A 23,493-nucleotide genomic window follows, 5' to 3' on the forward strand; every position below is an offset into this window, starting at 1 on the left:
AATTTAGTTGAAAATATGAAACAATTAAATTCCAAATTTAATACCTCGAGTATTGGTCATCAAGCCCTTCGTCACTTATCTCATTAAGTAAACAAAAGAGATGCCAAAGACATGCACTGAAACAAATCCTAATAAATAAAGGGGATAATTACCTGCATACTCCTTAATTAAAGACTTTTATGTTCACTCCTAAAAGTGATAAAATCAACCCCTCTAGGATGCGTTTGGTTTGAAGTCGGAATCAGAATTAGAATCGGAATCAAAATAAGCTGGAATCGGAATCGCTAATTTTGTTTGGTTCGTTACCTGAATCGGAATCGAAATAAATCATTCTTATTGTCGGTGTTTGGTTTAGGTAGATATAAAAAACGTAATCAAATTAATATACTAACTTTATCTTTACAATATATTAATTTAAATTCAAATTGAAAATTAAATATTAAAAATTTACATCAAAATTTTGAAATAATGTCAAAATTTTAAATTTTTTTTTTAAAAAAAATTAAACTTTGAAGTTGAGTGGATAATTCAAAATATAAAACTAAATTTCGATTTATTCAAATTCAAACTTAAAATTACAATTTAACTTAAAATTACAGTTTTAAATAAAATTTGAATAAAACTTTATATAAATTAAAATTTAATTTAAATTCAAATTTATAAGTTAGATTCAAAATACTTAATTAAATTTTAATTTTTAAATCAAATTCAAAATTCAAATTTAAAATTATAAATTTAATTTTTAAATTTAAACTCATATTTTAATTAAAAAAAATTAAAAAAATAAATTTAATCCGAATAAATATCTATTTCGTCATAATTCAACTTTCAATCCGGACTCCTAGGCCGGATTGAAAAAATAGATGATTGAAAATTTTTCATTCCACTCGGGAATCAGAATCGGAAGATAACTCCCGCATATCAAACACGAATTCATCCATTTCAATTCCAATTCTATTGGTCGTTATTTTTATATTTCTTTTCAGTTACTATACGTCGATGACCCCAGAGAGACAAAAACGATGACAACCAGCCCTTTACCCCCACCCTCGTCGCCAATCTCCAGAGGGTCCTCACTAGAAGAAAGGACGGAGACGGCAGCACCACCAGTAATATAAAGCCATATTAGAAAAACATATTTAAAAGCACAAATGAGTTTTTTTACGGAGTTAACAACTAATTTCACCAGTAGACAAAATTTTAGAGGAGAGTCACCACACTTACCTTTTTAGGAGTAAATATTGAAGTCAGAGTACTTTTGCGGAGTACTTAAAGCAGCACCAGATAGTGAATGGCCCACAAGAGAGAAAAATTCCAACAAAATAATTTGCACCAGAACACAGCGTAGAAAGAGCAAGGAAAACCATAAAACCAAGCTATTCATTTTATAACCTATAGAACCGAAGCATTGCATTACAAAATTTCTGAGAAAAGAGTATCTATACTGCCCTTCTAAACCTGATCTGATGGGTTGTTCCTAACCATCACATCAACCATCAGAATCTCAGTTAAAAGCACCAAAGAGAGAGAAAGAGAGATTCTCTTTGCTCTTCTACATTCTATAGAGAGAGAGAGAGAGAGAGAGAGAGAGAAAATTCCTTCACCAGCCCACCAGCCCACCTATCCTGTTTCCCAAGAACCCAACCAAAAATAAAAAGAGAAGAGAGAGAGAGAGAGAGAGAGAGAGAAGGGAAAAAAAGAAAAAAGGAAAAAAAAAAAAAGAAAATTAATGAATGAATCTTGATGGCACCATTAAATGTACACGGCTGCTAAAGCTGGAAAGTTTTTAAAAAGAAGAAAAAAAAAGAAGAAAACTAGTCAATTTGTGCCGCTGCCCCCTTTGATATCATCTCATATTGCAGCACTGAGGTCTCCCAGCCTGCAACTTATCCCACATGCACATCATCTGCCTCGGGGATTGGTAGTGCGCGGTGTAGTAATCATCTATGCAGCCGAATTGGCAAAACTTGACGCTGTGGACGTACTCCACGGCTCTCGAGCTGTTGAACTGCTCCACCCACATGCCCATGCTCACATCTTCCATCTTAAACAGCTGCATTATATGCCCACTTTCATAGTCAACTTCCAACTACAAGTGATCTATCCGACTACTTAATAAGTGTGCGTATGAAAAGTCCGGCCATTTTTCACATATTTTGAATGGTTTAAGTTTTTTGAGAAAATTTAAGATAATTGAGTAGTTGTAGACAGCAATAACATGCGATGCTCTTAGCAGTTGATTAGCTAATAAAAAGAGGCCTTTTTTTAAAGGAAAAAAAACTCCAGACGGATGCCAAAAAACCTAATTAGAAACTGACGAGATTACAAACTGCTAGTGAAACTCTGGTGATTTTAACTTTTCCCAAGTGTACGAAACATAAAATGCGAGATATGCTTACTCTTAATTTATGTTTCTCAAATTCCGATACAATGAAGTGTGCGATGTCAGAGGATACAACATAGCCAGGACCATTTGCATAGGGTGGATAATCTTCTTCCGGCCATTCCTGAAAATAGGGAAGGCCAAATTAATTCAATAAGCAAAAAGTGGAGGCATTCATGTCATAGACTCAATAGCAGTTGTTATCATCAGAATGTTGAAGTTAATTGACATTAAATTTCACTAACAACCAACAGAAAAAAATAAGAAGAGGTCCCATTAAATCGATAATTAAGTGCAATAACAAACTATAACAAAAGAGTTCTCTAGTGAGATGCAGTGCACATTCCAACAATCAATTCTCTGAATAAAAAACTGGTAAAATACATTTGCAACTACAAATATAACTACAAATAAGCAGCGGTCTTACGTTGTTCCTCAAATGAAAATGTCGAGCCGTGTGAAAGCTTATTAAAGAAAACTCTAGCATACCAGAACCAACAAATGCCGGGTGTAAGAAAGCAGGGTATACGAAACCATATCCTGTTACGGACCTAGTTTTTTCTGTGGCCTGAACTACAAAAACGTGATAATTTTTTTGCAAGCTGTTAACCACTACATGACGCGAACAGCTCGTTTGAGAACAATGAAAGAATAGAAATACTTGACGAAGTTCAATGCTTTGCTACTTTAAATAAATGCTCGTGAATGGAAGTAAAAAAAATATAAAGCAAAAATTACTAGTAGAAATATCTAGAGAGAAGCAGCAATTAACAAAAAGCCTGCAACCGGCCTCCCTAAATTCATTCAGACTCGAGAGTTGCCTACAACATTATAATCAGCTGACCTAGTGTTCCTATATATAATAAATCACCTTTCCAAGGAGATATTAGAAACTTTTAACATTACATCTACAAGATATAGATGCTACAGTTGAGGGCTCTCCTCTCCTAAAATAGCATGATTATTACATCATTGAACTGGTATAACTACCACTACCCAACACTACATAATTGTGCAACTGTATTCCATGTGAACCTTGTTAGGATAGACCAACATGATCTCTAAGTTGAGCAATCAACCGCAATAAAAAATATTCGGATGATATTCAGCTTTACTTTTTAAGTGGACGTGCAAAAGTTATGCCTACTCCCATTCCAACCATGTATCACATCAAGGCATTATCCTTTTCTCAATTAAACAGTTCAAAATCCCACATCCAGATCCTTTGAAACCCATGGCAGAACCAACCTGCCCAATACTTTAGACAGGAGTACATTGCTCAAAATGGAAGGCCAGTACTAACAAAGTACATAAAACACAGAAAGAATGGAAGATCATCTTAATAACATAGCAGAAAATCGGTAGCAATTCCAAATATCATAACAAGTAAACACAAACCACTTGTCATAAATCAGAATGCTAAGAGCTTGTTTGGCCCAGCATCTATTATTACAGCTGCCCTTAGAGCCAAACTAGACTGTTTGGCCTGGCAGCTTGAAGCGCGGTGGTGGCCCACAACTATATAAATATTCGGGTCTGCAAAAGCACCAACCTAGTGCTTTCCTCCCGTTCCACAGTGCAGTAAAGGATCCAACCATGCAGCCAGGCCAAACAATCCCAAATCAAAAAAAAAAAAAAAGAAAAAAAGAGAAACCTCAACAGAAGATGCATGTCAACACCCAATTAGGTAATAGCAAACACAACATTGACGTCCATTATCTGTTGCATATACCTGAAGATTCGCAAATAATACCTTGTAACCAAATGAAAAGAAAAAAAAAATTGCTTCATTACCTCATACGTGACTGCCCATTTCCCTTCTCGCAATGGTTTGTGGTAGTAATTCATGTTTCCCACATACAAGCTTTTATCATTTGGTATTTTCCTGACTTCAGCCAACACTGCACCAAGCCTAACAAAGGTATCATCATCACACTTCATCACATACTGCGCAGAAACTGCACGAACCTGGGTGAACATAATTTTAAAAAACGGAAGATTATTGCCAAGAATATGATCAAAACTATTAATTGGAAAGTTTTCAAAGGCATCTCGATTCACTCATATAGCAGATTCTAGCATTGCATACCCCATACTCGCAAATGGCAACAGTCTTCAGAACAACAAGATCGTAGCTATCCAGAAAAGGCACGATAACAATATCACCAAAAAACGCTGCCTCTTTCTTCAACTCCGCATTCACTTCCTTTCGTCCATGCTGTTCAGAAACAAATCGCACATTTTGAGTTCTCGATCACGTAATAAAGTAGTTAAATTGAAGCATTACAGATCTAGAAATTACCAGGGCAACAAAAAAACGAGCCACAATATTGGATGATTTTCTAACAGCTGACATCCACGACTTCCTGACAGCCATACGTTCTGCAAAGTGGTTGCCCGCCGATAATATGCCAATGAACAACTCAACAGGTCCATCAGGAAGAGGTGGGGCCTTCCATTCCGTGGACATCTCTAAATGCCTTTGCGGAGCGAAGCTAGGATGTGATGTGGGCAAAGAACCGGCAAATATCGACTGGATTTCAAGGTCCCCATTCAACGACAAACCAGTAGCATCCTCAAGAATAAATCCCTGTCAATTGCACCCACCCAAAAAAAAAAAAAAAAAAAAAAAATTGTGAATTGAAGAGTGCTAAAACCAAAAGAAGAAACACTTAAAAACATAAGTAGGTAATTTTGAAGGTGCCACTCACCGTGCGGTAAGGGAAAGAAGTGACATGCCTTCCGTCGACATTGACATGGTAACCTTCCAAGCCAGCACTCAGAGTGAGAACAAAAAGTTTGTCTTCGACGAAAGGATACGGCCAATCGATAGAAACCTTCTTCGTCCGACCGATCAAACGGTTCAACCACCACGTCGTCTTCGACTCCTCCGACCGGTCGTCATCATCCCGAATCCATTTCTCACACTTAACTAGCCCATCAACTATATTGCAACCAGCGACCAATGCGTACAAAATCAAACTCCAAAAACAATGGGCGTTTCGAAAAAGTTTTCTTAAATTAACAAACAGAAGTAACGTCACTACTCATTAGAAATGAAAGGACTTTAACGCAACCAGTTGAAAAGGGGAAGCTTACTAGTCTCTTCATCAGCTCTGGATTTCCAACCCTCGCAGCGGAGGGCGGAGCCCCACTGCATGCGGTAGCAAGTGTTCTGCTCGATCACCGGCTTGCCGCTCCAATCGCCCTTCAACCGGGGGTTGAAGTGGAGGATCCTGGGCGGATCCTCGCCGTCGACCGTCTTGAGCCCTTGCAGCTCCATCATGAACTGCGAAACCATGATCGCCTGATCCCCTTCCTTCAAAATCGTGATCTTGGGGTCGTATTCGGGGTGCGCCGGGTAGGGTTTCGCCACGAGCGTGAGGTGGGAGCCGAGGGTGAGGCCGCAGGGGAGCACCATCAGCCTCCCCCGCTCCCGGAACTCCGCCCCGGTCATGATGATCGAGTGGGGGCACTTCTCCTCCTCCGTCCGATTCGACAACGCCGCCGCCGTGGCGGGGGACGGCAGCGGGGAGGCCCGCAGCTCCTCGAAGAGCTTCCGCCCCACCTCCCACGCGTCCCGCGCCGCCCTGTGGAGCTCCGAGAAGGGGCCGCCGCGCCCGGTGGCGTTCAGCTGCCGGAAATCGAGCCCGGAGACGATCCCGGCGCGGCCGCGCCGCCGCAGGATATCGGGGAGCGGCGGCGGCGAGGACGCCGACGACGTGAGGATCCGGTAGGACTGCTTCGAGGGGCGCACGGGCGCCGCCTCCTCGCTGCCGAGATGGAGGGCATGGGCCGCGCCGTCGCCGCCCCCGCCGCCGCCGCCGCCGACGAGGCCGTCGCCGGGGACGGCGACGCGGCTGGAGGCCAAGAGCTCGTAGAAGACGAGGAGGGCGACGTAGAGGAGGGCGAGGGCGAGGATGGCGTGGAGGGGCCAGTGGCGGCCGAGGGAGGCCGCCACGTCGAGCTTCGTTCGCTTCATCCCCTTCCTCTCTCCCTCCCCCACCCCCCAACCCCTCCGACCCCAAAATTCGAGGAATCAAAGAGAAGGGTTTCGAGCGATCGATCTCCCTCTCCGATCTCCAAGAACACCAACCCTAACCCTAGAATCGCAGGAGCGGAGGAAACGAAGTGAGACCGCGTCGGAGTGGAGATGACAGAGAACGCAGAAAGAACGAAAAAGAAAGAGAGAGAGGGAGATAGATAGAGAGAGGGGAATAAAGCCGCTCAAGGTGCGTCTTTTTCATATGCATCGAGTATTTATTTATAATTATTCATATTTTATATTTTACTTTAAAACTAAAATTAAAATAAAAAAAGGAATATTTATCTTCTCGTTTTTATTTTATTGTTTAATCAGTTGAACGGTGATAAGGAATAATAATAAATATATATATATATAAATATATATATTTTTTATATATAATTTAATAATCATTACATTATTAATAATTAAAAAAAATAAAAAAAAAAAGAGAAAAAAAAGAACGAAAGTGGGGAATGGGGAGGAAGTTGGGGGGTGGGAGCTTTCGGCACCTGGAGAACCGAAAAGCGTAACGCCGAGGGAGACGACGACGGCGACTTCGGAGTTCGGACTCGCGCGAGCGGGGAAATCCGCCCGTTCCTGGAGAACAGCAAACACACAGCTTTCCTTTAATATTTTTTTAGAAAAAAAAAACTTCACATACCGCCCATATAGTTTCGCATTTTCTCACTTTAGTATCTGTGATTTAAAGTGTATCAAACTAACATCATGTGGTTTTATTTTTATTTTTTCGTCAACTTTTCTGTTAATATTTTGTTAAATTATATACAAAAATTTTAAATATTTCATATAAATTTATCGAATATGCACGGTAATATTTTATCTAATTGTTCATTATCTACCGTCTAGTTTTTATAGTAATTAAGAACTCTATGAATGAATTAATAATGAAAGATATATTTGGAAACAAAATTAAGATATTGTATATAAATATCAGAAAGCAAACAAACTATTTGAATAGTAAAATTAAAATTTTTTAACGTAGTTATTTTAGATAAAATAATAAGATTTGTTTTTACATTAGTTAACTTGATAGATTTATTTATTTTTCCAATGTTATATAATTTAATAGGATTAATTTATGCATATATTATATATAAAAAAAAAACTGATTTTAAAAACAAATAGACTTTTACCAGATGTGAAGGATGGATTGTGATCTGATTGAATCCAAACCAAACATTCTAACGTGAAGACAGGTCAAACTTAAATTGATATGGGCTTTTATTTATATACCCTTTACTAATATTTATAATTTTTAAATTTATTTTTTATATTCAAACTATTTTTTAAAATTAATAAATTCTAAGATTTTAAAAATATTTAAAAAATTGAAAATCAATAGCAGTATATTTGATATCATTCCGACTTAAGATCACACCTTTTAAAAAAAAAAAAATTCAGGGCTGCAAAATGTGATCATAGATATTATTATAAAATAAAATTATATTGTATTAAATAAACAAAAAATAATTTTGTTAAAAAATTTTGTATGCATGGGACTTGTGATTATCCTGTAGCATAAACTGCAGAGTTCAAAATTTTGTCCCCCTTCAAGTTTCAACATCAGGCATCATAGTCATATTTAGTGTACCTAAAATTTAAGTTTGGTGAAAGTATAGACTTTATTTAACTATAGGCCATTTTAAATTGACTATTTAATCTTTCAAATTTTTAATTTTTCATCCTAGAATCATTCCCGTCCTAACACGCTTAACTCTCTTAAGCTCTTGGACCTAGCTACCATCCAAAACACTTAAGCCGGCTTAAAAGTTTAGCCCTATTATATCTTATATATAGGACTATTTGGAGTCTCACAATTTTTTCCCCTTTAAGCCTTGACGTTTTTGTCAGGCTCAGACTCATAAGTATCAGACGATGTGAGACTCGTCTCGCTAGCCTTATCATTCCGATCCCGACTTAACCAAAACTCATCTCACACTTCCGGCTGATAATTGGCTCTAATACCAACTGTAACGCCCCAACTTTCCAGGGGATCACCCATCCTAGGACTACTTCCGTCCTAACACGTTTAACTCTCTTAATCTCTTGGGCCTAGCCACCACCTAAAATGTTTAAGACAGGTTAAGAGTTTAACCATATTATATCTTATATATAGAACTATTTTGAGTCTCACATATACCATCTATCTACAAAGATAAATAACTCATACAACTTTTTTCTAAGTCAAAGTATCATTTGCTAATTCAAATCAAACAAATTAAAAAGTTGAGCAATAAAATGAAAATCTTATTGGATTACCGATTCCAAATTGTTTATAAGTCAAATAGGTTCTGTACATATTAACCTTGGCTCCGTTTGGTTCGGATATAAATAAGAACTATCTATTCCAGCGATACATATAAGTTCAGGTATAAATAAGAATTAGACTAAATTTAAGTTTGGATGAAAATTTTAAATTTTAAATTTTAAATTTTAAATTAAAAATTTAAAGTTTTAAATTTTAAAATTTAAATTTAATATTAAATTTTATAATTTGACATTTTATATTTTTAAAAATATTTTTCATTTTTCAAGGAAGCAAAGTGTAGGTTTTTAAATGATAAAGAAGAAAAGTGAAAAAGTGGGTATTGACAGAAGAATTTTCTGTAATTTAGCCCTTTTTTATCTATATGCTACCTGCTTTTAATTGGGACTATATAAAATCCGAATAGAGTACAAGATATCAAATATTTGGACATTTCTAATTCACATACTTCTTACTTTTCAACACTTAGCGGCCTTTTGGTTGGATGTAAATAGAAATATGCGTAGTTGAAGATGTATACAATTCGAAATACAACTGTTATAATTGTTGGTTATTTATTATTGAGCTAAAATAAGTCTAACTTTTTGCCCCATGTTAATAGGTTTAGAAGACTAATAAGTTGAGTTGGGTAAGACTAATAAGTTGAGTAGGGCTGCGATTAGAGATGTCAACGGGTCGGATTCGGGGCGGATTTTTAAAAACCCGAACCCGAACCCGACTCCAAACCGAGACCCGAACCCGAACCCGAACTCAACGGATTTTAAAAATCCATGTCCAAACCCGAACCCGACCAAAAATCCGAAACCCTAATCCGAACCCGAACCCGAAAATTTGAACCCGAAACACTTATTTCTTTTTTGAATATTTCAAAATATTATTATATTAAATCTAAATTTTTAAAATACAAATTCAAATATAACATCAAATTTTTATATATATATTATATATAATACAAAATAAATTCGGGTTCAGATCGGATTCGGGTTCGGGTCGGATACAATCAAAATCCATATCCGAATCTATATCCATCGATTTCTATTTTTCATTCGGGTTTGAGTTCGGATAAAATTTCGAATATCCATACCCATTGACATCCCTAGCTACGATCCACAAAAGATCTAACAGCAAGAGATCCAACAATAGATCTAACGTTCAGATAAATTAAGACAGATCGAAATCTATAAGCATTGTGTTTGAGCTTTTAAGTCCGATACATACGCACTTCCTACTGGTATATATTTTAAATAATAAATAATTAGCACTTACCATTCATAATAACTATATACTAGTGTAGATACCCGCGCGATGCGGCGGGTAGTTACTGCTAAAGTAAAAAATTTATAAATAATAAAATATGAACATAAGTAAATAAAATTATAGTATGCCAGTATTAAAATATTAGTTCACAATGGAGAGCATTGTAGTAAACTTTTAGAAAGAGTAAAATATCAACAAAAGTAATAGTTATATGCAGTGAACTATAGCCAACACAAAAACTTGAGTGACAGGCAATAAAAGCAAAGACAATAGGAGAGGCCACTGCAAAATTTTGAAAAAAATCACTTCTTAGCTTCAGATATAATTGAACTGCGCTGCTAAGGAGGAAAAATCAAAGGAACATTCCTAGCAGTTTACCGGATCGACTCGAATTGTCCATGGAACGTTCCATATCGTCAATCTCTGCAGGTTTGAATCGATTTACGTCGCCATATCAAATCAAACATTAAAAAAAAAAAGAAAAAAAGAAGAAGAAGAAAGCAATTCAAATTAATATTTTGTTGTGCATACTTCACAGCCTACCATTCCATTCCTTAAACAAATGAAATAGAATGAAATACTACCAATCGAATGGGAAATTAGAAAAAACGAAGCAAATATTTTGATGCTACAAAAAGAATAGGGCAATAACATGAGAAGTAGACCATCAAGAGAAAATAATAATCTGGAAGAATATTCCAGGAGCCAACCATCAAGACTGACGCTTCCCCCAATTCCTCTCAGAAAAGAAGTATCTTCATAGTATGACACAGCCTATAGAATAATCAAAGCATTTTCTAATGATCTTCAAAATATCTATTTATTCTAGCATAAAGACAGATAGAGAAAGAAAACAGAACAATAAATAAAAATAAAAACACCAATTACTTTGCCAAATAGATTTTTGAAATAGACAACATTAACTTTCAATTAACTCAAAATAGACTGCAAACCCAGAAAACAAAAGTACAAATTTTCTTGCACAAATTACAGCACAAAAGAGCCTCGAAACCTATTCTGAGTTACTTTGAGTTTTGAATACTCAACTTTGAATATAAAAATCAAGATAGTTTACCATTATATCGTTAGAAACTGAATGAATCTGAAATTTACATGGTTCCGTAATTATCTATATGAAGAAAATAAAAATATAAGCTTACACTTTATGTTTCTTCAGGTAAAAAAAATAAATCTTTTAATAAAATCCTATCTTCCTCTTATTCCAACAAAAAAGTTCAAACAAAATACCAAAAAAAAACTTTCTGAAAAATCATAATCGAGAAAACTAAATTAGAGAAATATAGAAAATTTTGATCAAATCATAGTCAAGCTTGAGGCGGGTGAGACTCTCGTCGACGCTGCGCGACACGCGCTTGGCTCTAAGGTCGAACCTGTCGGCATAGTGCCCACACTTGGTGGAGACGACGATCAATAAAAACTCAATTTTAGAAGTCTTAAAAAGAAACCCAAAATACTAACTAATTGTAGACAGTAAAAGTATCACCAAGATATGAGAAGAAGTTATCAATTATATTGAAGGATCATTCATTGAAAGTAGGCATTTAATTTAATTATATAGGCATAAAAATGGAAGAAAATAAATGCCTCAAATAGGTAGTGGAGGGATGTAACGGTAAAGGTAAAAATAAAGGGAAATGAATGTCTCAAATATGTAGTGGAGGATTGTTAATTTTAATTAAAAAATCAGTAAATTTATTTATTATAGGTAGTGGAGGGATGTAACGGTAAGGATAAAAATGAAAGAAAATAAATGCCCCAAATAGATAATGAAGGATTGTTAATTTTAATTAAAATTAAAAAATTTATTTATTTATTGGAGGTGATAATTAGCAGTAGTGGAGAAAGAAGGGAATGGGAGTAGGAGGGTGAGGGAGGGGGTGCCACGTGGCAAAAGTATTAAGGATTCATATTATGTAATGTAATAGATAATAGATATCTTATTTAATTTAATATAATAAAAAATCTGATAATTATAAATAATTTATTTTTTTTATGATTTTATGTGAAACCAAACGGAAGAGGTTTTAAATGGTGGTGGGCCGTGGGGGCATAGGGAAACCCGTCAACGGGCAATGAATGCTGGTGTGGCCACGTGGCGGGGCATTGGCATGGTAGGATGGTAGTATTGCATTATTGTGTTTTGGGGAGGCGTGGAAAATTAATGTGTGTGGTTTCTCGGCGTGGCCCCGAACCGGCAACGGCCTTGAGAAAGCAACAAATCTGAACTCCGTGCCTTCGTAATCCTAACATTACTTTGACAACCACCATTTCGGTTCTTGGCTGCTTCTTTTTTTTTCTTTTTAATCCTTACTAATTACCCTGTTTATTTTTTAAATTTTAATTTATTATAATTAAATTTTATAATTTTATTTAATTTGTATCGATTTTTTGTCAACTAGTGAAGTTACTCGTGCATTGCGATGTAATGATACTATCGAAGAGGCAAATTCTGATCTTTACATCGCCTTCAATCCTAGTGTCGAGCTCCTTCTTAGCCATGATCATGTCAATTTCATATAAATTCTTCCACATTCACTGTTTTTTCTCCCTCACTGACTCCAAATCCATCACCGTTTTCTCCTGCCGCGTCCCGTCGCGATTCTCGGAACCCTAATTTCAATCAACGCATAATTAAAATAAAAAATTAAAAAAGTTACAAAACATAAGCTCTTCTTGTGCGCCAAGAAAAAAAGAAAAAAGAAAATAATATGAAAAAAAAATGAAGAAACTTTATTTTACTCATTTGTTTTTATGAAAATAATTGAGAGGGGGAAGTTTGGAAGGTGAAACATTAGATGGAGATGAAACCATATAAATACATTACTTTTTTTTGAGAGAAATAAATACATTAATTGAGAGGTGGGGGTTAGGAAGATGAAGCATTAGGCGGAAATGGAATCATGTAAACACATTAATTGAGAGGTGAAGGTTAAGAAGATAAAGTATTTGGTGAAAATGGAACTATATAAATACATTAATTGAAAGGTGAGGGTTAGAAAGATAAAGCATTGGGTGGAGATATGAGTGGAAAGAGGGAAGCTAACGGTGAAGAAGGATTCGCAACGTGGCAAAAATTTAGCAGAAATAATGTATAAGTATAAATATAAATATAGATATAAATATGACAGTAATATAGGATGTTAGAGCCCATTTGGTTTTGAAGTTTCTCTAATATTATTTAGAGCAAAAAAACAAAAAATTGGATGAAAATATGTCTCCACGTATTTCATGGTCCTTCGTTGGAACCAAAGACTGTTACAATTTGCGCAATAGAAAATTTTTCTATCGTTATTTTTTATCGTACACACTATAATTTTTCTGTAATCTCAAATTTTAATTATTTTTGGTTATCAATTAAGCAATGCCACATCATTGCTACCTCAACGGCACATTTCCGTTCAGCCAGCTTAATTGGACTACAAAGCTTAATTGTAATTATTCTAAAGGCTTAAAAAAATTATAAGTAATTAAATTTGAGAACCAAAGTTAAAGCTGTCCAAAATATTTAATACATCATACCCGATCCGGACCCTATTCGGACTCGAACCAGACCCGTAAAAAATAGATAGTATACAGGTAAAAAAAATTACTCATTAAAATTTTGGGTATGAATTCAGATATTTTATACCCATACCCGATTTGAACCCGATCCGAAGGGTAGGATCTGGAATAGTTTTAAAATCAGGATTCGGACTCGAACCCGATAAAATATTCGATAGTAAATAAAAAAGATTTGAACTTTTGAAATTGAGAAATCAATTTTAATAGGACTTATAAATAAGGGGTCTCTAAGTATTTTCATTCTAATGAAACATTGAAATTTTAGCCGCTCTTTCACTCCTTTTTTTTCTAATTTTTTTACTCTTTATTTTTTGCTCTTTATTTTTTTTGCTTCATTTCCACCTAAGAATTTTTTATAAAATAATATTTTCATCGTCGTCATTATCAGCGATATTAATCCTTTACAAGCACGACACAACTACACAAGTGAGTTTTTTCGAAATCCCTTTCCAATTATAGTCAACAACTTGATTTTTTTATGAATATTCTATTTAGTAAACTTTCTAAATACTCTTTTTTTTTTCTCTTTTTGAATGTTATATAATCCTCAAATTTTATTTTTATTTACTTACGAGATAGTTGAGAGTAAATAGGTCATTTTAAAAGTTAACTTAACTTTAACCACTTAATAACTACGGTAAAGCTAACACAACTAACGGTAGGAATATTGATGATAATTTTCTGTAAACGTTTACAGAGACCTATGTGATATTTTAAATTTTGTAAGGCATTTATGATATCTTAGATTTTGAGGAGTATTATGAAATTGCCCTCTATTATATATTATATATATAATATATATATATATATATATAATATATAATAGTATATATATATATATATATATATATATTTATATATTATATATATTATATATATATATATATATAATTATGCTACAGTATATCTATCAATAGTACCAAGTTTGTACTATTGAGTTTTTGGCCGTTGAATGAATAGATGTGCGGTTATGATGATAGTGGTCCCCGGTTAAATTAATAGTGGTTTCCATAGGGTTGAGGTGGATGGTGGTTTAATAGTATATCTAACGGGTGGAAATGATCAAAGGCTAGAATCTAACGGTAGAAAACTCAATAGTACCAAGGGCTTGTACTATCGATAGTATAGTAGCCGGACTTCTATATATATATAGTTATATATATATTAGAGTCCGGCTACTATGTTTTATTAATAGCACGGAGACTTGGTGCTATTAAGTTCCCGCCGTTAGATCTACTCTTTTGATCATTTCACCCGTTAGATCATACTATTCAACCAACCACTCACTTTAACCTTAGGGGCCCACTCATCCTAACCACACATTTCTTAACTCAATGGCCAAAAACTTGGTGCACCAATGACTTGGTGCTATTAATAGCATTAGTAGCTAGTTCTAATATATATATATAATATATATTATATATTATATATATTATATATATTGATTGTAAGTTTGACATGTCTTGACGCGAGAATGTTAGGTTTGGAGTTCAATCAGATTGCAATTCCTCCATCAATCTGTAGAAAATCTTCTTGATTTTTCAAATCAATTTTTCCATATATGATATGGACATAAATTATCCTATTAAATTATATAAATGGAAAAACATTATCCCTGAACCAAGCAGAGCATTGTAGATTTTATATATATATAGAGTTGAGCTAAAATACTCTCAAAAGCACCATGAGGGTGGTGCTTTTGAGTTTTTTGCCATTAGATTAAGAGATGTGAGGTTGAGATGATGGTGATAGATGGTGATAGGTGGAATAGTATCTGATCCAATAGTTATTAGTAATTAAGGAGTAGATCCAATGGCTAAAAACCTAATAGCACCATTGGGGTAATACTTCTAAAAATATTTTAGCTCAATTCTATATATATATATATATATATATGTATATATATAATTTATTTTTTTAATGCAAACTGGTTCAGTAATTTGGTCCAGTAATTAGTTAGGATAGAAATATTTGATTAAATAGTGGCGAATATTAAAAAAATGTTATGGAAAATAAGACAAAGGATAAATCAAAAAATGACTCTGTTCCACGGGTATGTAGAATTAGGGATGCAAACAGAGTGGATTCGATTCAGGGACAGAAGAGGTCACCTTCATTCCTCTCCATTTCCTTGGTTGTGGGAGCCGATTCACAGTTGGTTAATTTTTTATCCTATTTTTTGCTCCTATTTATCATTCCATTTGAAGTAGGTCAGTATAAGAACGAATTTTTGACGAATCAGAGCGAAGTAATTAGGGGGCGTTTAGATTGACGAATTTGTATATCCAACATATATAACTCAAGTGTAGTGGTGTTTGAATTTTCCTGAAGTGTGACTATTTTTTTGTTATTTGTTTTGATATAACTTGTACAGTTTGAAAGTTAAATTCAATTATTTTTTTTTATTTATTTTGATCTAATTTGGTGTCAGTGAAATTAGTTTTTTTTAGTTTTATTGTTTGTTTTGATATAAGTAAGTGAATCTCGCTATCTTCTGCATATATTGATAAACTTGCCGCTTTAAAATTTAACCTATTAAATTATTAAATTTTTTATTATTATTTAAAGGTAATTCTAATTTATTATAAATAAGTTAATTCTAACCTATTATAAAGAAAATAGAGTTTAAGTTTTACTATTTAATAAATTTTTTAGAAAAGGTTGAGTGTGTTGGAAGTCAAGTTCGACACTTTAAAGGAAAAAGTCGATAGTAGGTGAAGTGGAGGTCTAATGTAACTTGAGTTGCACTATATTTTTGACTTACATCAAAACAAATATCGGAAGTAATGAAAAAACAAATACCGGAAGTAATAAAACTTGGGTTCCACCCCTCCGCTTATACTAAAACAAACGGCCCCGAAGGAATACAGAAGGTTTCCAACCTACTCTTCTATTCTCTTTCAGAGCATTTTATTTTTTTATTTTTTTAATTTTTAACCTCCACTTATGATTTTATTCGGGACAGATCAGAGGAGAAGCCCTGTCAACCTTGATTCATTTGCATTCCTAGACAAGATTACTCTTAACGTATTATTCCAAATAAATTATTGTTCAAGATTGCTGTCATCTGCTTCGATCTAGATAATTAATTTTATTGTTGTTAAATTTAGCTATGTTTGGCGAAACATATATATGCGAAACACATTACTTTTATTCGATGCTCATTCTATTTCCAGGCTCAAGCAAGCAGTAGCTTCTACCAAACAAAATTTATACTAAAATAACTTATCTGGGCATCTAAATGGAACTAAACGGTGATGGTTGTACTCTTTAATTTAATTAGCAAGTGATTAGCAAGTGATTAGTTGCACACTAATGTGATTTGCCCTTTATTTAAAAGGCAGTTTATTGGTGGATTGGAAGGGTGGTCAGGGTGTATCCAACAGTCCAAATGCGTCCAACGTTTTCCACCACAAGCACAGCTCATGATGCTGTGTGATTGCGCAAGCATCACACTCAATAATTAATTATTGGGTTAATTGCATATACGTACCTGTAAACATGATGAATTGTAGATATATTTCTGCAAAACTCAACTTTCATAAGCTGTCACTACAAAAATCCTAATGTATTCACATATGTTCTTGCCGTGAGCTTCCGTTGGAAAAATTTCGTTAACCTCAGTTAAAATACTTAACCATAATTAATTAATAAGGTGAATTTATAATTTACCCCTTTCTTCTTCCTCTCCCTCTTCCTCTTCCCTATTCTTCGTCGCCGGCGAACCTGACCCCGACCTCGTCGCGGCGGCAAACCCTCTTCCTCTTTCTCTTCCCTCTTCCTCTCCCTCTTTCTCTTCCCCCTTCTTCTTCCTCTCCTTTTTCCTCTTCCCTCTTCTTCGTCGTCGGCGAACCCGACCCCAACCTCACCGACCTCAACCTAGCCGTGGCGGCAAACCCTCTCCCTCTTCCTCTTCTTCTTCTTCTTCCCTCTTCCTCTCTCTCTTCCTCTTCCCCTTTCTTCTTCCTCTCCCTCTTCCTTTTCCCTCTTCTTCGTCGCCGGTGAACCAGACCCCGGCCTCACCGAAGCGCCACCGACGCTGACCTCCCCCTTGCCTCCAAGCTCCTCCGGCCTCCGCAGCCTCCTTCTTCTTCTTCTTTGTATCCTCCTCTTCTCCTCCTTCTTTATTGTCGTCGTCGATGATCCGTCGTCGCCGCCGTCCGCCCCCGTGGCCCGAAGAGGAAGAGGGAGTACTTTTTGAGGGGTATATTTGTGAGAGCAAAATTATCATTTCACAAGTATACTGTTAAAAAATTTAACAGTTCTCTAACAGATCCTAACTAGAGGGACATATCTGAATACATTAGGATTTTTGTAAGAATAACTTATGAAGTTGAGTTTTGTAGGAATATATCTGCAATTTATTATGTTTGAAATGACGTGTATGCAATTAGCCCTTAAATATTTTATGCTCACTGTTCATAGTACAAAAACAAAAAGACTTGATGGACAGTACCTGCGATTTTAAGTTTGAAATCTAATTGTATCAAGTGATTTAAATTCTATTTGGTTGCGTGAACACTTAAGTAATATTTAATTTTTTTCATTTAGAAAGTATATGATATTTGATAGATGAGTAGCTTAATCAAATGTATATAAAATGATTATTATATTTGACCCGTAAGTTATTATTTCAGAATAAGATAAATATTTGGAGGGATAAAATGTATTATCTTACTAAATTATGAATGATGGGATTTTTTTAAAAAAAGCATAAATCATGCTGCTTGCGTCAAATTACACAAAAAAATCCTATACTAACAATATTTAGATATATATATATATATATTTTATTTGATATATCTATTTGATTTACTTAAAAAACTTATAAATTTAGCAAATGAAGAGTTCGATCACACGTCTTTTTTATTTTTTGCATAAGATGTTAAATTATGAATAGCGAGATCTTTTAATGTGCAAAAATCAAACTCTTTACTTATAATCATATTAAAAAAAAATTTATATCAAATAAGTTATTCTTGGTGATCATTAAATATTTTATTCCGTCATCAGAACACGGCCTTATTTTATTTACAAAAAATGACATAGAAACTTAAATATGGTATACATCCAAGACATTGATCATAGTTGTTATTTATTTGATACTATAAATTTCCTAAACAAGTCAAAAAATATTTCAAATAAAAAATTTTATAAGTTCAAAAAAGAACACCATAATATGTAATGTTTGAAATATACTTATATACATTAGGAGAAGGATCGGCAATCACGTGCGCCGTCCTCGAACCAGCTCGTATTCGGCTAAAAATTAATGAGTTCGAAATGAATTATCTGTTTTAACAAACGAGCCGAACACGAGTTACGAAAATAAACAATAAGGAAGAAATAATTTTTATCGAATTTTACTTTAATTCAAAATTCAGTTTTGATAAAACAAACAAATACTAATTTTTATTTTATTTTATTTTATTTTTTTTATTTTTTTAAGAGGTGGGCGTTCTTCACGAGGGTTGATAATGGGGATGGGCGTGGAGGGTTGTCTGGCCGAGGAAAGGCGACCAGACAGCATATCAAATGGGGCCCATTTCAGTTTTTGGAAAGGCATGTCAGCCTTTTCTTGTTTCTTTATTATAGTTAAGTTCAGTTAATAAGCTGTGTTCTTTTAAGGCCAATTTATAATTATTATATTATTCTTTTTATTTAGGTGGCCAACGAAAATTGATTCCTCAGCTGCATTACCCAAATGAACACTTTTGCACACTTTTTTGCATAAACCATTTTTTACTTATATTACTATTAGTTTTTCATAAGAGTTGCTACAATTTTTAATTACTATAATTTTTAGACTAACTTTTTTGCATTAATCTTATTGTTTTTATTCTAATACAAAAAATTTAAAAGAATTAGTTAAACTGTGGAACGGAGGTTAATTTATACAATTATACTATACTTTGGTTGTAGATTTTTAGCTAGTTTTCCAACACATTAGCATTACATGAAAGCAGTTACAACAATTGTCTAAAATTTTAGGCCTTTTTGCATAAAAAATTCACTTATTTTGGGTTTTTGCAAAATCGGGACACCTTTTTCGTTTTTGCAGATTCGGTCCACTTTTTCAGCAAACTGACCAAAATACCTTTATATATTTTTCTCTCTTCTCTTTTTTTTCTCTCTCCTTTCTTCGATCTCGTCGCCGCAGACCCCCAGCCCTAGACCGACTCCCCCTCTCCTCCTCGCCTCCTCGTCCTTGGCCCCACCCCTACCGCCTTCGCCGCCGCCAACGTAGGAGGAGCGACGGTGTTGGTAGAGGAGAATGAGTGGCTGCGACGGAGCAACGCGGCGGTGGTGGCGGAGCTGGCCCCGAGCTTCGCGGCTTCTCCTCTCGTCGCAACCCGCGGCCTCGTCGACCAGCGTAGGTCGGCGGCCGCCAAGCCCGAGCTCAACAGCGCGAGCACCACCTCGAGCAGCTCCCTCACCATCGACGACGAGCTTTCGACACCACCGCCGTGAGATGGGGCTGCTGGGGCTCTCGCTATACGCCGACTCCGCCGAGCGCTGCGGCGTGTAAAACGTCTCCTCGTCCGACGACGCCATCGGCGCCACCGCGCGCCGCCGAGGCGGCGGCGGAAGGGGCGTCCCCGTCAGCGGAGATCGAGGGAGTCGAGCTCCTCCACAGGAGGAAGAAGAAGAAAATGAAAAAGAAGAAGAAAATGAAAAAGACCCGCGCGTGTTCTTCTCCGTCGGCAAATGGTGTAATGGTGTAATGGTGTAATGGCGTAAATAGTGTAATGGTGTAATGGTGTAATGGTAATGGTGTAATAGTAATGGTGTAATAGTGTAATGGTAATGGTGTAACGGTAATGGTGTAATGGTGTAATTCTATCGCTCTTTTTTTTTTCTCGCCGCGCCCGCCGTTCTCTTAAATCCTCCTGCGCCGTCCCATCACGTCGCGTTCCCGAACCGCACCCTCCCTCGCTCCCCGGCGACCCGCACCCCTCGACGGCCACCATGGCCGCTCCTCGCGACGCCGCAGGCGGCGGGTCGCTCCCGGCTGGCGTGGAGGAGCGGCCGTGGGGCCGTCGAGGGGTGCGGGTCGCTATGGGGTCGAGCGGGAGGGTGCGGTTCGGGAACGCGACGGTGATGGGGACGACGCAGGAGGATTCGAGGGAGAACGGCGGGCGCGGCGAGAAAAAAAAACAGAACGATAGAAACAGAGAGGAGAGAGAAAGAGGAAAGAGAAAAAGTAAGAAGGGCATTTTGGTCAGGCGGACGAAAAAGCGGACCGAATCTGCAAAAACGAAAAAGATGGCCCGGTTTTTAAAAGGCCAAAATAAGTGGATTTTTTATGCAAATTGGCCAAAATTTTACATAACAAAATTTTAAAACTTTTTTTAAAAGTTTTATACTTCATCTTTTTGTAGTTTATATTTTTAACTAATTTTTTTATTTTGCTTTTGTTTTTCCATCTCCTCGTTTTTCGCATGGACCCTTCTCTTCTTCATCCTTTTCTTTCTTTTTTTTTTTTGAGAGAAAGGTAGCACGCTACCTGCTTCATTCAATAGGATAAGTGAACTAAGCGTACAAGGTGGAAGCAGCCTAGGCTTCCTTGAAAAAAACCAAAACCAAAAATATAAAAACGAAAGAGAAGCAAGTAAGAAACGAAAGAGGGAAGAGAAAAAGATCAGAGGGTGACGGGTTACGAGAGCGTGATCCAAGAGCTAAACAGGGTTGAAGCTCTGTCCGAGGCTCTGACGACGTTGGGAAGATTCGAACCAAAAACAAAGCTGTTTCGCTCAATCCAGAGGACCCACCAAGTAGCCGCTAGCTTGGTTAAACCTTTATCTCTTAGGCGTCGGGGGTTTGTGATACTACGTTCCAAAGACTTCGGACGTCCCTACACGAGGTATTGTTGGGTGCCTAAGCCAGTTGTAGAAGTAGAAATCGGGCAAAAATGCAAGTGCAGAAGAGGTGGTCAGAACTTTCCAAGGAAAATGCGTAGAAGACGCAGCTTGGTTCAACTTGGGTCCCTCGCCTGATCAATCTGTCGGCCGTGAGCAACCTCTTCTTCATCCTTTTCATGGATGGTGGCGAAGTATGAAAGTCATGCACGAAGATGAGGGAGTGTCCTCTTTCGTTGATAAAATAGGAATCGAAGATAGAGTTCTTTTGATTTTTATGCATATGAAACACTTTCTTTATTAAAAGTGTTATTATTCTCACTATTCAAGTAATTAAGTTGGACACTGTATATTCAGAATACAACGAAACCTCAAAACTCTTTTTAAAAATCAATGTGAAAAGTTAAGTAGGAAAAAGAATTCGTTATATCCTTAAGGGCGCGTGTAGTTCGCATTATATAACATTACAGATTATTTGGACATATTCAGATTTTTTGAATTTCTAAATGAGATTACTACTGATGTTACATTAGCGCGTTTAGTTCAAAATAGTAATGTAATGTTGGATTACAATATATATAGTATTACTATATTTGATTCTGTTAAAATTTAGTAATTATGACAGAAAATATAGTTTTTTTCAAAACTACCTTGTGGTCATATTGAATATTAATTTTTATTAAACTATAACTAAATATAATTGCACTTGTAAATTAAGCATATTAATAAGTAATAAAATAAAAAAAGATAAAAAAAAATTACATTGCAAAAAAGTAATTTCATAGAAAACAAAACACCATATTGCATAATCAAAGAGTATACAATAATAAATAAATTTCAATTTAGAAACTCATCTATAACACCAGAGAGAGAGAGAGAGAGATTGAAATGATACTGTTGATAGGGTTTTGTAGGGGTTGGAGGGTAAACCTTCAGTAATCCAAAATACTCATCCTCCTCCTCGGTAATATTTATGGTGTAATCTTACATCATTTGTAATGTTGCATTACTAAATAGATTAAGTACTGAATAAACTAAATGCAGCAATCCTAACAGAATTGCTTATAATTCCGTTAGGATAATCCGAACCAAACGCACCCTTAAAAGTAGATGTAGTGTAGGCTGTGTTGGGCCCGTACAGCCCACATTATCCTGGGCCGGAAAGGGTTGGGGGCCGGCCCGGCATCACACAGCTCCTAATTCTGGTCCAAGCCATGCCGGGTCGAAATTCCTGACTTTCGGCCCAGCACAGTCCCTGGGCTCGACAGCATAAGTTGGGCCAAGTTGGGCCGGGCCCGTACAGGCTAGTTATTACTTTTAAATTTTATTTTATTTTTTTTAAATTTTATAAAATATAAAAGGATTAAAATAATCTCGCTCTCTCATCTCTCCTCTCAGAGCTCTGAACCTGAACTCCCTCCCCTGATCTCTGCTCTCTCTTCCTCATCCGCTTTTTTCTCACCGCACTCGACCCATGTAATATCCCCAGACGATCCGCAACCGCCGATGATGAGAGCTCGCTGAGGCCGGTATGGCGGAGAGGATGATGGGAGCTTCCTGATGCTAATTATGAGGTAAATTGTTGCCGGATTGATAAAAGAAGACGCAGAGGGGGTTGAGAAGAGAGGGAATAGAGATAGAGATAGAGATAGAGAGGGAAAAGGAGTTGGAATAGAGATTTGAAGTGGGGAATTAGAGATAGAGAAGAATGGGGAGAAGAAGGGTTTAGAGGAGAAGACCTTTTGGGGAAGAAGAAATACTGATTCTATTCATTCCTCGGCTGTCGCCCTGTCCTGTGACTCCTGTCGCCCAAAAAAAAAAAAAAAAAAACCCTTTTTCAGAGCCATCCCACATTCCCTCTCCCACGAGCCCTACGCCCACCTCTTCCGAAAAAAAGGGTTTGCCCTAACTTCTCACCGCTGCGGCCCTGCTTCCGACCCCTCCTCCTCCCTCTCTTCCCTTCCGGCCGCTCGCCGAACGCCATCGGAAGCCCTACTCTTCAGAAATCGAAGATCGAAGATCAAAGATCGGGTTCTTCACTTTTCAGAAATCAAAACCCTCCTCGTCGCCTCTTCCTCTTCCTCTTCCTCTTCCGCTT

The 23,493-nt window shown here is 36.4% G+C and overlaps 1 protein-coding gene across 1 annotated transcript; it reads right to left on the minus strand.

The window, feature by feature from the left end:
* On the minus strand, nucleotides 1,362-6,362 carry LOC109713417 (hydroxyproline O-galactosyltransferase GALT6-like). The gene is made up of 7 exons (XM_020237479.1): nucleotides 5,483-6,362; nucleotides 5,095-5,327; nucleotides 4,686-4,973; nucleotides 4,473-4,601; nucleotides 4,178-4,351; nucleotides 2,400-2,507; nucleotides 1,362-2,053 (listed from the first exon to the last, which is right to left on the minus strand). The coding sequence occupies exons 1-7, from the start codon at nucleotides 5,838-5,840 to the stop codon at nucleotides 1,847-1,849; spliced, it is 1,497 nt and encodes a 498-aa protein (XP_020093068.1). The 5' UTR covers nucleotides 5,841-6,362; the 3' UTR covers nucleotides 1,362-1,846.

The sequence above is a fragment of the Ananas comosus genome, linkage group 7 (genome assembly GCF_001540865.1).
Source record: "Ananas comosus cultivar F153 linkage group 7, ASM154086v1, whole genome shotgun sequence".
NCBI classification, from domain to species: Eukaryota; Viridiplantae; Streptophyta; class Magnoliopsida; order Poales; family Bromeliaceae; genus Ananas; species Ananas comosus.

What these genes read in the sequence shown, in the direction of transcription:
- LOC109713417 (XM_020237479.1), bottom strand. Translation starts at nt 5,840, where the DNA reads ATGACCGGGGCGGAGTTCCGGGAGCGGGGGAGGCTGATGGTGCTCCCC. An exon ending in CAGAGCTGATGAAGAGACTA is followed by an intron (nt 5,328 to 5,482) that starts GTAAGCTTCCCC and finishes GTTGCAATATAG; the next exon opens with TTGATGGGCTAGTTAAGTGT. An exon ending in TTGCCATTTGCGAGTATGGG is followed by an intron (nt 4,352 to 4,472) that starts GTATGCAATGCT and finishes ATGTTCACCCAG; the next exon opens with GTTCGTGCAGTTTCTGCGCA.